The sequence below is a fragment of the Centropristis striata genome, chromosome 16, assembly GCF_030273125.1.
Source record: "Centropristis striata isolate RG_2023a ecotype Rhode Island chromosome 16, C.striata_1.0, whole genome shotgun sequence".
NCBI lineage: Eukaryota > Metazoa > Chordata > Actinopteri > Perciformes > Serranidae > Centropristis > Centropristis striata.
In genome coordinates this window covers 9,282,058-9,294,710 of record NC_081532.1, presented here as the reverse complement: position 1 = coordinate 9,294,710, position 12,653 = coordinate 9,282,058, and the positions used below count along the sequence as shown (strand labels likewise).

At 40.7% G+C, this 12,653-nt stretch overlaps 1 protein-coding gene across 2 annotated transcripts in view; it reads left to right on the top strand.

The window, feature by feature from the left end:
* The window catches only part of slc25a21 (solute carrier family 25 member 21), a 95,713-nt gene extending 86,604 nt beyond the window's left edge, over nucleotides 1-9,109 (top strand). For both annotated transcript variants that reach the window (XM_059353761.1, XM_059353762.1), the window contains 5 exons: nucleotides 1,936-2,043; nucleotides 2,165-2,329; nucleotides 4,556-4,737; nucleotides 6,145-6,197; nucleotides 6,835-9,109. In XM_059353761.1, the coding sequence (XP_059209744.1) occupies nucleotides 1,936-2,043; nucleotides 2,165-2,329; nucleotides 4,556-4,737; nucleotides 6,145-6,197; nucleotides 6,835-6,896 (570 nt within the window). In that variant the 3' untranslated portion in view covers nucleotides 6,897-9,109. The remainder of the gene's footprint in view (nucleotides 1-1,935; nucleotides 2,044-2,164; nucleotides 2,330-4,555; nucleotides 4,738-6,144; nucleotides 6,198-6,834) is intronic.
* Nucleotides 9,110-12,653: the final 3,544 nt, after the last annotated feature.

Sequence of the window (12,653 nt, the reverse complement as noted above, 5' to 3'; positions counted from 1 at the left end):
CTTGACAGTGGGGTTTACACTACTTAATTTGAGCTGACCCCCAACTGCAGCCAGATACCACCACAAATAGAATCTCAACCTTTGGGAAACACTGATATTAATAACATTAGTGTAGCCTTTAAAATTGTGCAGCATTCAAATGTTGATTTAGAATTTAAATGTCAGTGTTATAAATGAAGCTTCAAACTATTTGGAACAGCATTAAAATCCAGTGTACTGGAGTAAAGCCAAAGTAATAGCAGATATAATGCTTTCCTAACAAACCGGCTTTGCCGTATGTTTGCTTGGCGGTTGTTAATTCTCAAGACAGGTTACACCACTGGCAATGAATCTACAAGTGGTTTCATCCTTCTTGACCAATCTGGTTTCTGTTAAATTGAGTCAGAGCTCGACAGTTCTGCGTTGCGGGGGTGTGGTCACCACACACCACCTATTCAGGTGGCAGCAAAGTGTCAGACATGATGGATGGCTTACCTGTAACTCAACGTGGAGGCCGCCCCAGCACGGCGAATATCCTCATCTTGTTTTCACAACCATTGGTGGAGAAATGTTTACCTGTCCCATCCATCATGCTCTCTACCTCCTTCTCTATCTCTTCATCTTCTTCTTCCTTTGAGTACCTCAAACCCTATTTCCCCAGAGGCCTTCGCGTATCAAATACTGTAATCACATCAGATCATTAGTGCCAGTGAATTACAGATTGGTTCTGAATGTCTCTCTCTCGCTCTCTCTCTCTCTCGCTCTCTCTCTCTCTCTCTCTCTCTCTCTCTCTCTCTCTCCCCCCCTCTCTCCCTCTCTCTCTCTCTCTCTCCTATTCAGTGTGGCACAGCTGAATGCCTTCACTCTGATTAATGAGGACACACACAGTAATAATACAAATAAGGAATTAAAACGTGGCTGGCTGGCTGTGTAAACATAGCGAGGCATGTCTGAGAGGATGGGTCCCGGGGCCCTGACAGCAGGATAAAGAGGCAGGAAGAGTAATGAGCTATAGACACGTTCTTGACATGTTCCCATTACGCTTCTCTGTGGGCAATCATGCACGCACACATGCATGCGCACACACTCGCATGCAGTCATATACTGCCCAATGTAAACGCATGAAGTGTTGTCAAGGTTAGACATTTATAAGTACGTAATATACTTTTTACCTCTTCCTATGGCACAAAATAAAGTGCTTTGCTTATTAGTCATTCTAATACTTTTATTGACTCCCTTGAATTAAATTTTTCGCCAGTCAAATGATGAAAGCTACTCTGCTCCCATTCCTATTTTCTCTCCTTTGGTTCACCTTCCTGTCTGTCATCTAACATGTTGTCAAATGATAACAATCACAGGTGTCTTCAAACATTTGTCACGACAATAACGATGGACGTGACAGAAACGAATGTTCATTTGTAGACAAGACAAAAAAACTTGGGGAACAAGTTTCTGAAAACGAGCAAATACAACAATGTGATAATTTGCTAATCCTGTTTGACATGTATTCAATTGAAAACTGTACAGGGACAATATGTTTTATATTCAAACTGATGAACTTTTTTTTTGTAAACTCCGAAATCTAAATTTGATGCATTAGGTTTTATTTACATTTTACAAAGCATCCCATTTCGCTTTTTGAATCAGGGTTGTGGCTCGGACACTTCGACAATCTTACTCATTGTCAGTTATACATCAGTTATATCAGGAATGCATTATATGGATTTTTTTTTTGGCCCATAATTACCTGTTTCTCATGGTTGATACTGACGGATAATTACTGATATTTTCAGCAAAAATCGAATTGTTAAAACAACAAAAACAAACCGCTCTGACTCTTCAGGCAAAGTACAACGAATCATCCATAATCAGTTTGTATATACTGCTCTCTCTACGGAAATGATATCTGCATGCTCTTAAATGACACAATCTAAATCATGTCCATCTCCCCTACAGGCGCTGTCTGTGGCAGGGCTTGGCGCAGGGCTGACTGAGGCTGTTGTTGTCAATCCATTCGAGGTGGTGAAAGTCAGTCTCCAGGCCAACAGAGACTCTTTCAAAGAGGTTGATAGAAAATAAAATACTGTCATTTGTTTCTCCAGATGCCTGATCTGGAGATCCCTCTCCAGAACGTTTTTTGTCGGCATGTGACGTTCATCTTCTTCATTCACTCTCTCGTATACAGCAACCCTCTTCATTCGCTCAAGCAAGGCGCATAATTAAAACGGACGGATTCGGACGGAGGGGTCTGAATAAAGGATTGACATCGACACTGGGACGCCATGGAGTTTTCAACATGATCTACTTTGGCTTCTACTTCAATGTCAAGGATGCTATTCCTACCAGCCCGGTAATATGCCAATCATAATCTATGATCACAGTCCGACCTCCAGTGCTGTTTTGGTTTTCAGGACAAATGCAAGCCAAGTGACAGACACACCACTTGAGCTCTGCTTTGGTGTTTGTAACCTTGACTACACTTAATTTTTTCTACCATCAGGCTATATGATACACACACGTCCCAGCCACCTCGCCAGTGGGGAACTGCAAGTGTTTGACAGTATGATTAGTTAGCCTGGCTGGCATGGCAAGGAGGAAGCAGAAATCAGAGAGGAGCTTGTAAGATCAACCCCGCTAATACCTCGTCTGTTTGCTCGTCATAACATCCTCAAAGTTTCAGATTACACATCCGGCAGCGCCTGATGGCCCAAACAAAAGTTAATTTTGTTTAATGGAAACGTTACCATACGCCAGCTCCACATGTACAAACCGGAGCATTAGATTAACTCCAATGAACTAATTGGAAGCAGACAACGGTCCTATTTTCAAGAGAAGGTTACAGTGGGAGCCCGAGCTCTGCTATATTTTCAACATTTTTCCAGTGACGCATGGTATACAGAGAGGCAAGTGGTCATCCTCTGTGAATCATAATTATGTGGCCGGATGACCAGAATAGTTCTCTTCTTAGATTGTGGCCGCTTTTGGAAATGATCCATCGGCATGTACGTTGATGGGATGATCCTGTTTGTGAGAGGCTAACAGCGGCTATTGTTGAGGCAGAAACGGATAAATACTGTGGCCTCTGACAGCTTGCAGGCTGAGCTGATAGTGGTGTTTCTCCAAAGGCCATTTGTCAGCAAGACGAGCAATGAGCTTGCAACTCAAACATGTCCATAGGCAAATTAAGCTGGCCGAGCTCAGCTCTCAGCTCTCTCATATCTCGAGTTTAATAGTACAGTGGAGGCAGATAGCACACTGCCATCATTCACAAGTGAATGTGTGAGGAGATGTTTGCATAAGGCTGTTAGGAAGTGGGTTGATGGGTGTACTTAGGCCGCGGGTATGTTACCCCCTTCCCCACATCCCACTTGAAAAAAACAGAAGAAGTGGGATTAGCTGTTGATTTACCTCGACTCTCAGGGTGTCCAGTCGCTTGAGAAAGGCCTGGACCAGAGAGGCTGCTGTCATTTGTAAAAATATCCCGGCCAATTAGCTGTCAGAGCTCTCTGAGTCTGGGCTTCTTTGGTACAGTAATACCCCTGTGCCGAGTCACAGCCCAATTACCCAAATTGTCCCCATATGCCTCCCCAGTCTGCCTGCATGCACCCTGTTTATAAATCCTCTCTCTTGGCTCCCCCAAAGAACATGTGCTTCTGTTCAGCCAATCAGAGAGCTGCACCACAGTCAGGAAGCACTAATCTGCCCCCCGCTACCATAAAATGATCAGGGCTTTCATGCCAGCTTTGCAATCATATGCACAACCTCCCTCATGCTCTTCCTTTAGCTCATGTATACATACACATAATGTCTCAATATTGATTTTGTCATCTCCATGACATTATTTTCTCTTCATTGCTTTAAGTTTACTTTTCTTTGTGCAATGATGTTATCACCTGGTGTCATCTCTTTGAATGTGTCCAGTAAAAATTTGCTTGTTGAGCATAAATACTTCATTTTATGCCTGTGTCTGTTATTCTGTATATTATACGGAGTAAGCCCCCTAGTGTTTAATATAAGGATAAAGTGCCACCACAATAATGAACTCTTCCAGTTTAACTTTGCAGCCTAATTCTAACCATATATTTAAGAAAAATAAAATGACTTAAATTTGCAGTGTGTTAAACGAGCTGAATTAAAAACCAGATTCCAAAACGTTGGGGCATTGTCTAAAACATAAATCAAACAGATATTTTGCTTATGCTTATAAACATATGTTCAACTAAAAACTGTACAAAGTCGATATGATTAATGTTCAGATTGATACTGTTTTCTGTAAATATGACTCTAATTCCATCTGTTTATATTGGATTGAATTAATTAGCCTGTTCGGTAGTATGCCAAATCCAAAGAAATGCATAAAATAGCATGAAATGCTAACCTCCGGTGACATACAGTGCATACAGTCTTTTCAAAATTTGCTGAAATATGCAAAAAACTTAAGATGTATTTGCGTAAATTCCTGACCTAAATGGAAAAGAACAGAAGGAGGAGTTTCTCATAGGAATGAATGGACTTCAGATTGACTTGCAGTTGCAGAAACAAGTGGTTAATCTTGTTCTCCCCTGTTCTTTGCCAGGACCCTACTCTGGAGTTCATGAGGAAGTTCGCTATTGGCCTCGTGTCTGGGACCATCTCCTCCTGTGTGAACATACCCTTCGACGTAGCCAAGAGCCGCATTCAAGGACCGCAGCCCGTGCCCGGAGAGATCAAGTACCGCACCTGCTTCCAGTCCATGGCACTGGTGTATCGTGAAGAGGGGTACGAACACACAGCATTGATTTTCAGTTTGTGGAGCACTTGGGTGCACTTATTTTGTTGGGGGTTTAGGAGTCCTCCCACAAGAAAATGTTAAGTTTTTATGTTAAACACGTACAGTTTCATATTGTTTTGGACCAATATTATTACCATATCTATCTACAATTATTTGTAAGAAATTTAGAGCAAATAACACCCAAAAAGCCTAAAGACAGAACTTGCTTAAGAAGTCTAATTGCAACCATTAAATCAAAGTAACACACGTGTGACACAGTAACAGGTGAAGTCAGGGATCAGAAAAAACTGTCACTTACTCATCCAAGAATTAATGAGGCACTTTGTAAGCAATTGATAGTTGGTTATCTGCCAGACTAGCTGTCAGAAAAGACAGATGTAACAGCTGCAGCTACATGTTAGCAGGCTTTCATTGTGCAGTGTGAGTTTCCTGCATGAACTACACTGGAAGTGCATGAATAGCTCAATGCAAAGCTGTGATCCGATTAATAGAAGCCAAATAGTGACGTTACATTCCGGGCTGTATTCCCCACGTGTGTCATCATACATTTCTGCAGTCTGTCAGACGTACAGTAAACGTTAACATATTTTCAAGCCTCGGAGAATGGCAGCTCTAAATGGAAGCTTCAAGGAAAAGATGTATGTTATGTTAGCAATTGCCCTAGGCTTTTCCACTTTCCCCCATGCAGCTCCACTAGACAAGGGCCAGCGAGATGTTTGTAGTTAGTGGACGCAGGAGCCTCGAGGGCTGCTGCGGGAACGGCACTGAAAACTTTGTCGTCGCAGGGGTGCATGGAGGGTGCCCCCTCCGCCACATCCAGTCCCCTGCTCTAACACAACACAGTCCCAGCTAATTAGTGGTCCCTATGGGAGACGTCGTTAAGCAGACCCTAACGAGCCGCGCGGCGCTCCACGGGTCAATCTAATCAGACAGAGGGCCAGGGAGGAAGTGGGTCGAGCCTTATTAACGCCATCAGTGGCGGGGGCAGGGAGCGGGACAGGGAGCACGAGGCAGGCAGCCACTGATCACCTTGAATGCATTAAGGGGCAGGTACTCGCCACCGCTGGCCGTTAGAGACCCCAGCTATGTACCTGACGGGGTGAGAGACAGGCAGCCGAGCAGACAGACAGGCAAGAACTCAACGCCACACACTCCAGCCGATACACACACGCAAGTACACACATTGAAGGCATGGTGGAGCTGAGCAATAGGGCCAAAAGCTTCCATTCTGACCCAGGTCAATTCATATCTAGAATTGACATTTGACATTAGAATTGACAATTGCCCTGATACATGGATAAAAATAGTCTTAATGTGACCATATTTGTTCATTTTGAGTTTTAATTCACTACTTCTATTTGCACATATTTAACATTCTGTTTTTTTTTCTATAGGTACTTGGCACTTTACAAGGGGCTGGTGCCCAAGATAATGAGGCTTGGACCAGGTAACAATAAAAAGTTATTTATGCTGATATTACAATTGTCATTCTAATCACAAATAGGTAGAGCAACAATCAGTCAATAGATGGGAAAATAATTACGAATTTCTTTGATTATCGATGAATTGTTAGTCATTTCTAATGCAAAAATTGTCAAAAAATATGCAGAACTCCTGCTTTTTTCCATTTTATATCTAGTTCAGTTTGATCTAGATCTAAGAGTTTTATTATATAAACATATTGAGATTTGTTTCGTAAAAACAAACCCTGAAATCTGTATTTATTTATATCAAGGAACTCTGAAATTATTAATTTAGACAAAAGTTGTGAGAAAAGTGTAAGACATAAAAAAATGCATTTATTCTTACTATTTTAATGTTCTCAATAACAAAATTCTAAAAATCCATTTCACATTGTTTCTTCTGATGTCTATGTAATTTGAATAGAAATATGGAGAGCTAAAACCACTGCGTGCCCAACTAGTCTTTCCCATATTTGCCTAAGCATGTCCATTACCATGTATTCCTTTGTGTTTCTCAGAAAGTCAACACGTAACATTAAAATTCAGTTCCTATTGGTTGGGTAGTTAATGCTGCAGGGAAATATGAGTTGACTTACTGTGGCTCTTTTCTGTTGGTTACAGGTGGAGCAGTGATGCTGCTGGTCTATGAATATGTGTCTGGATGGCTACAGAGGAACTGGTAACAAACAAACAAACAAAAAAATCAGAAAGGAAACAAAAGAGAGTGCCTTATAGATTGTACCTCACTGCCAATATCGTTAACTGACTCCAGTAACGTCAGACCAAATTAGTTTTTTTGTTTGTTTGTTTTTTTATACCTTGAATACACAATACTGCTCTGCAAAATACCAAATCAGCATTACGATATGTCTTACAATGCAACTTTCACAAAAAGTCCAAGTTACTTTCTCAGGAATTAAAAACAGCTGTAATATTAGAAAATTGACAAATACTTATACTAATAGAAAACAGGTTTTTTCAACAGTGGATCAGTTGGTTTTAAAGGCCTTGGAAACCTATTTTCTCGATCAGCTTCCTACTATGAGTAATGGAGTCCTACATGACAACAATATTTTCTGCCAAATTTAAAACAGTTTGGGTTATTTCACATGAGAGATTCATGCATTTGGGACTTTTTCAAATCTGTGCTCCCCTCACTAGTTTGAGGTGGGTGGTGCTCAGTTGGGACAGTTTGCGAGTATGTTTGCTCATATGTTGTTTGCAAACTACACCCAGAGAGTTGAAGGAATACTTCACCCCAGAAATGATGATTTGTCTGTCAGTTACTCACCCTGTGTAAACTTGAATTCTTGAAGAAAACTTTTTTTTCTTGCATGCCTCCTTAGTGAAAGAATAATCCAAAAACTGAGTACATTTTTGAAGAACTAAGGTGAATGGGTGCTGCACGTAACAACAGCAAAACTGTATCAAAACATCTGTTTTCAAACTCGCACAACTCATGTACTTTATTTCAAGTCTCATGAACAGGTTTGTGTGATATCTGACGAAATATGACCATTCTAATTAATGCTGTGAAACAGCCTTGTAAACATTTGACGATTAAACTTGTTGATAACGTGACACGGAAAAATTTAGTTCAGTTTAGGCAACAAAACTCATTGCTTAAGGTTAGAAACAGGGTTTGGGTTAAAAATAGTACTCCTGGTAGAAGATGACATTGAAGGTGATGTAAACCATTAAGTATTAAAGTACAGAAGTTTATTTAGTTCACTTAAAATAATGTTGGTTTTTAGTTCAAACAAAACAAACACTGGTGCATGAGGTCAAAGTCTTGTGTTTTTTTTTGTACTCATCCAAACTCGCACGGACAATTGTACATGTTTTAAATAGTATGGTTTTAAGAAAAATTAATGTGTTTGGGAAGCAGTGAGCATACGACTGGAGACTTGAATTATACTGCACGACTTGTGTATATGTTTTTATAAACGGATGTTTTGATGTAGTTTTGCTGTTGTTAAATGCAGCCTCCATTTACTTAAATTTATCAAGAATTTCTTTAGTTTTTCTTGCATGCATGTGGTGAAAGAAGATCCAAAAACAAGTAACGTAGGGTGACTAACTGATTAACAAGTGGTTAGTCTGTATTCCTTTAACCTCTTAAAGACAGGTTTTTTCCGAAGTAGCTTATTAAATTCTAAATGGTAATGTAATGCTAAATATTTTAAACCGAGTTTAGGGGCTTTAATGTTCATTTTCACACGTAATAAAACAGCCAGAATTGAATGACAAAAGGGCTTACTAAATAAAAATAAAAAACTCATTCTAGAGCTTCAAGCATAGATCAGGATTATATAGCTGCACAATACATGTTATATGATGAAACAAACACGTATTGAGTTCAGATGAGTCTCACTTCGTGCTCTGACTCAGTTGATCTTCATCTCTCAAACATCACTTTTATCTTGATAATATGAAGACATATTACTATTATAATAATATAATAGTAATATAAACTGCTCATTAAGATGCAATTTTTGAAGTCAGCTGCAGTGCATACACAACCACTACAGCAGAAGAGTGTATATACACACAAATATATACTGTTAGTCTCTACACATCTTCATATTCAACATGCATAAGTGTTCGCAAATATATACTGTGATCACACTCATAATACTGAGCCTTATCTCAAACAAACCAAATGACTCATAAATCTTAAGAGGAATTATTGTGTGTAAGAACTTCTTACAGAACTTTTTTAATGAAAATTGTTTTGCATGACTGGTTTTTATGTACCTCCTTTTTAAATTGGACTAGTATGAAATATTTTGTTAGTAAGAAATTGTGTTAGTCAGTCATTTCAATGTAGAATATTAGCATTTGTGAAAAGTTACGTACGTGTATTGGTCACAAATAAAAAAAGAATCAAATTAAACTCCTCACTTGGTTCCTCACTCTGTGTGTGTGTGTGTGTGTGTGTGTGTGTGTGTGTGTGTGTGTGTGTGTGTGTGTGTGTGTGTGTGTGTGTGTGTGTGTGTGTGTGTGTGTGTGTGTGTGTGTGTGTGTGTGTGCGTGTGTGTGTGTGTGTGTGTGTGTGTGTGTGTGTGTGTGTGTGTGAGTGTGTGTGTGTTGTTAAAGGGACAGTTCACCCCACAATATACAAAAATACATATTTTCCTCCTCCCTGTGGTGCTGTTCATCAATCTAGATTGGTTTGGTGTGAATTGTTGAAGCTTTCTCATTGAACTACATGTCACATTGCTTGTGGTGCTCAAAGTGCCCCAAAATTTCATTTGAAAAACAAACCCAGTTGTCAGTAAAAAAGGTTGATATTTTATGTTTCTGCAAACCACAAAACCGTTGATCTGTAAGGGGTTTTTCTTGTCCGGTGACGAAGCAATGTTATGTTAAAAGCCACGCGGGGAGGGGAGGTGGACGGCAACAACCGACCCAAGACTCTCAGAAGTTATGTCTTCATTTGGTGCCTAACCTTAAAATCGTGCTGTGATTACAGTGTGTTGTGGTCAGTGGAAATGCGTAGTGTTAGTCACACGTTTGCAGCATTTATTGAAGCAGCTGTTATCAGGCGTCACAGTGAGAACGACTTACAAGCGGTACAGAAAAATTAAAAAAAGTTGAATTTCAACGTTTTTGTGGTTAGCAGAAACGTAAAATGCCAACATTTATTCTGACAACTTCCACGTCTCTTTCCAGAAATCATGACCCAGCTACTCAAGATAATCCAAAGACTGTGTTGTGAGCAGTTTCATGTGGGAACTATAGCTCGAAAAGAATAGTTCCTTCATGAAACTGTTCACAAGCTCTGGATCCTCTTGATAGATGATAATTACTTCTACGGAGAGAGAAAAAATTTGTAGTCATTTTGGGGTGAACTGGCCCTATAAGCACCGGTGTGTCCTATAAGTTTGTGTTGTTGTGTGTTTGTTGATATAAGCGTATCACCTTCTTCACCCTCCTCCTCGTCTTTCCCCCCATCAGAGCACTTAGTCGTTTGAGTAGCTGTCAGCTGCAGAAGTTGTATCAGCCAACGAGTGTCAGTCTTTTCTCTCCTTCTCTCTCGATGGCGAGGGAGTCGGTGCCTGAGCATAGCTTTAGTGCAAGCTAAAACAACAAGCTCAAGAAATGCAAATGTGGCTGCAGAATGGTTGGGGGGGGTTACCGCACACATTCTCTCCCTCTGCCAGTCTATCTCTTACACAAATATGCACACACACATGCAAACACACACACACCTGTTGCACAGCCTTCAGGGTAGTGGCTGCTCTGTAAGACACTCGTCTTAACCTCATCTGGTAGTAGCTTATACTGAGCCACGTTGGCATTTGACAGTCATCATTAATGTGGGAGTTTGTCTCTGCCAAAATGGAAATGGCTCCTGGTTTTTTGCTCGAGGGGCCTGTGGTAATAGACTAACAACTGCGGCTTGCAGATTGATGGAATTGTAAGCGCCTTAACCTGTCCTATCTGTAATAGAGTGCTGAATGTGTGTTTGTTTCAGACTTGACAGCTTGCAACATGTGCCACATGTATTGCTGGTAGCTAAGCAACAGAGCCACCCTTCACCTGGATTCCCAGCACACGGCGGTGATCATAAATCTTCCCCGCTTTCTCCCCATTTTCTTTACACCCTTCCAATATATGCTCCTCATCTTCTGCGGTAACATTTCAATACACTGGCTCCTCTCTGACAAGTCTGCAATTTGGACGTGGCCGTACCTGTTTCTCCCAATGTGGTTAACGACGAATATAACTTAGAACGTCCAGGATTTACACTGCATGTTAAAAGCAGTGATTCATGTCCGTGTGATTGGACACGGGAGCGTACATACCAAAGACTTGGAACCAGACATGTTGTGATTTCTGAGTTTTTCTTTTTAAGAGGTTTTACTCACCTGTGTGCTCGACGTTGCTGTTTTAAGGCATTAAGCAAACATTCTGGCTGTTGTCAGCCTCTTTTAGAAATGTTCATTGAGCAGGAACACGCACGAAACACTGTATTCGCCCGGTACTCTGCTCTGTGTTACTCTGCAAATGGCTGTCTTGTTTCTGATTGCATGTGGAGAAGTAAAGATAACCATATGACACTGAAGTCAGACTCATTAATTATAAACACGTGTCTGCCCATTTTTTTTTTTTTAAACTACGCCTTTTTAGACCCTCGCCTCCATAAAGCTGACCAACATTAGACTACATACGCAGAGATTATTACACTTTCGAGAACTATTCCTCCTGTCTAGAAAACACACTGTTCCTATTTTTTAAATACTGGTGTCAATTAGGACGACCACATTTTAATTTTGTTGCATGAGTCAGAGGAGACAAACAAGACTGCGCTCTGTTCATGTAGCTTAGTTGAAAGGAAAAGTTGTTTGGCCTTGTTGTGTGTAGGCTGAGGTAAAAAAAAAAAAAAAAAAAAAAGGGCATGCAAAGACTTTTTCATGCCACTCAGAGTTAAACATCATTTACTGTACGTGATGGATGGTGGATGGCAAAGGGGGGTGGCTGTGAGGGCTGGCTGGTACAGCGACTGTATGATCATCACGTCCCTCTGATGTGGTTCACATACGGTCAAAGAAACACTACGATCCCTGAGCAACGGTCCGTGACCACTGGATGCGGGGAAGAGTGCTTTCCAAGTCAAATCAGGCCCTGCACGGGCGAGGACTGTTGACACTGTCGCACGTAGGGACTGTTTACGCTGTAACACAGGAGGAATGGAAACATGGGGCTATAGTGAAAGCAAACCGCCCTCTTAACCCTCAGCAGGTAATGCTATGTAAAAGAGCAGGTGAGCATTTATTATCAAGATATTAATCTATCAATTCACCTCCACGCCAGTTTGTTTAAATCTCTAGTTTCCACTGCAGGGCTAGACAGGGCTTGCCAGACACACTCATAATTTATTACGCTACACTTTCCCCCCTCAAAAGTATTTTTGCATCATTTTGCAAACATGTCATTTGTCAGCCGGGCCGTGTGCTTTTCTTTTGTAATGAACACGTTGAGTCGGCCCTGACAAGCCCTGTTTGGGCCTTTTTGTGGCTGCAGAAGGTTCGTGTTTGGGTCACATGTCTGATGACCTTGGCGACCGCAGGCCAATGAGCCTATTTGTGGCTCTCTTGAATGCACATGCATGGACTCCACCTCACCCCGGGAGTCTGGGAGTCTTCGGCTCACAGATCTCCAATTTTTATGCAACAGTGATGTTCTGATTTACTGCGTCTTACAAATCCAGCTCAAAAATTCTTTATGACTAAAAATTATAATGCATGACATAAGAACTTTGCAGTTATTTATAAAGGATGGAAGGGCGTTCAAAATCATACCACTACTATATTATTAGATCTTTACTTAAATAAGCTTTTTCTTAAAAGTTAAAAGAATAAACAGATTAGAAAATATCCCTTCTCTGTGATACTGCATTGTTTTATATTATTATTATTAAGTTTATTTCCAAC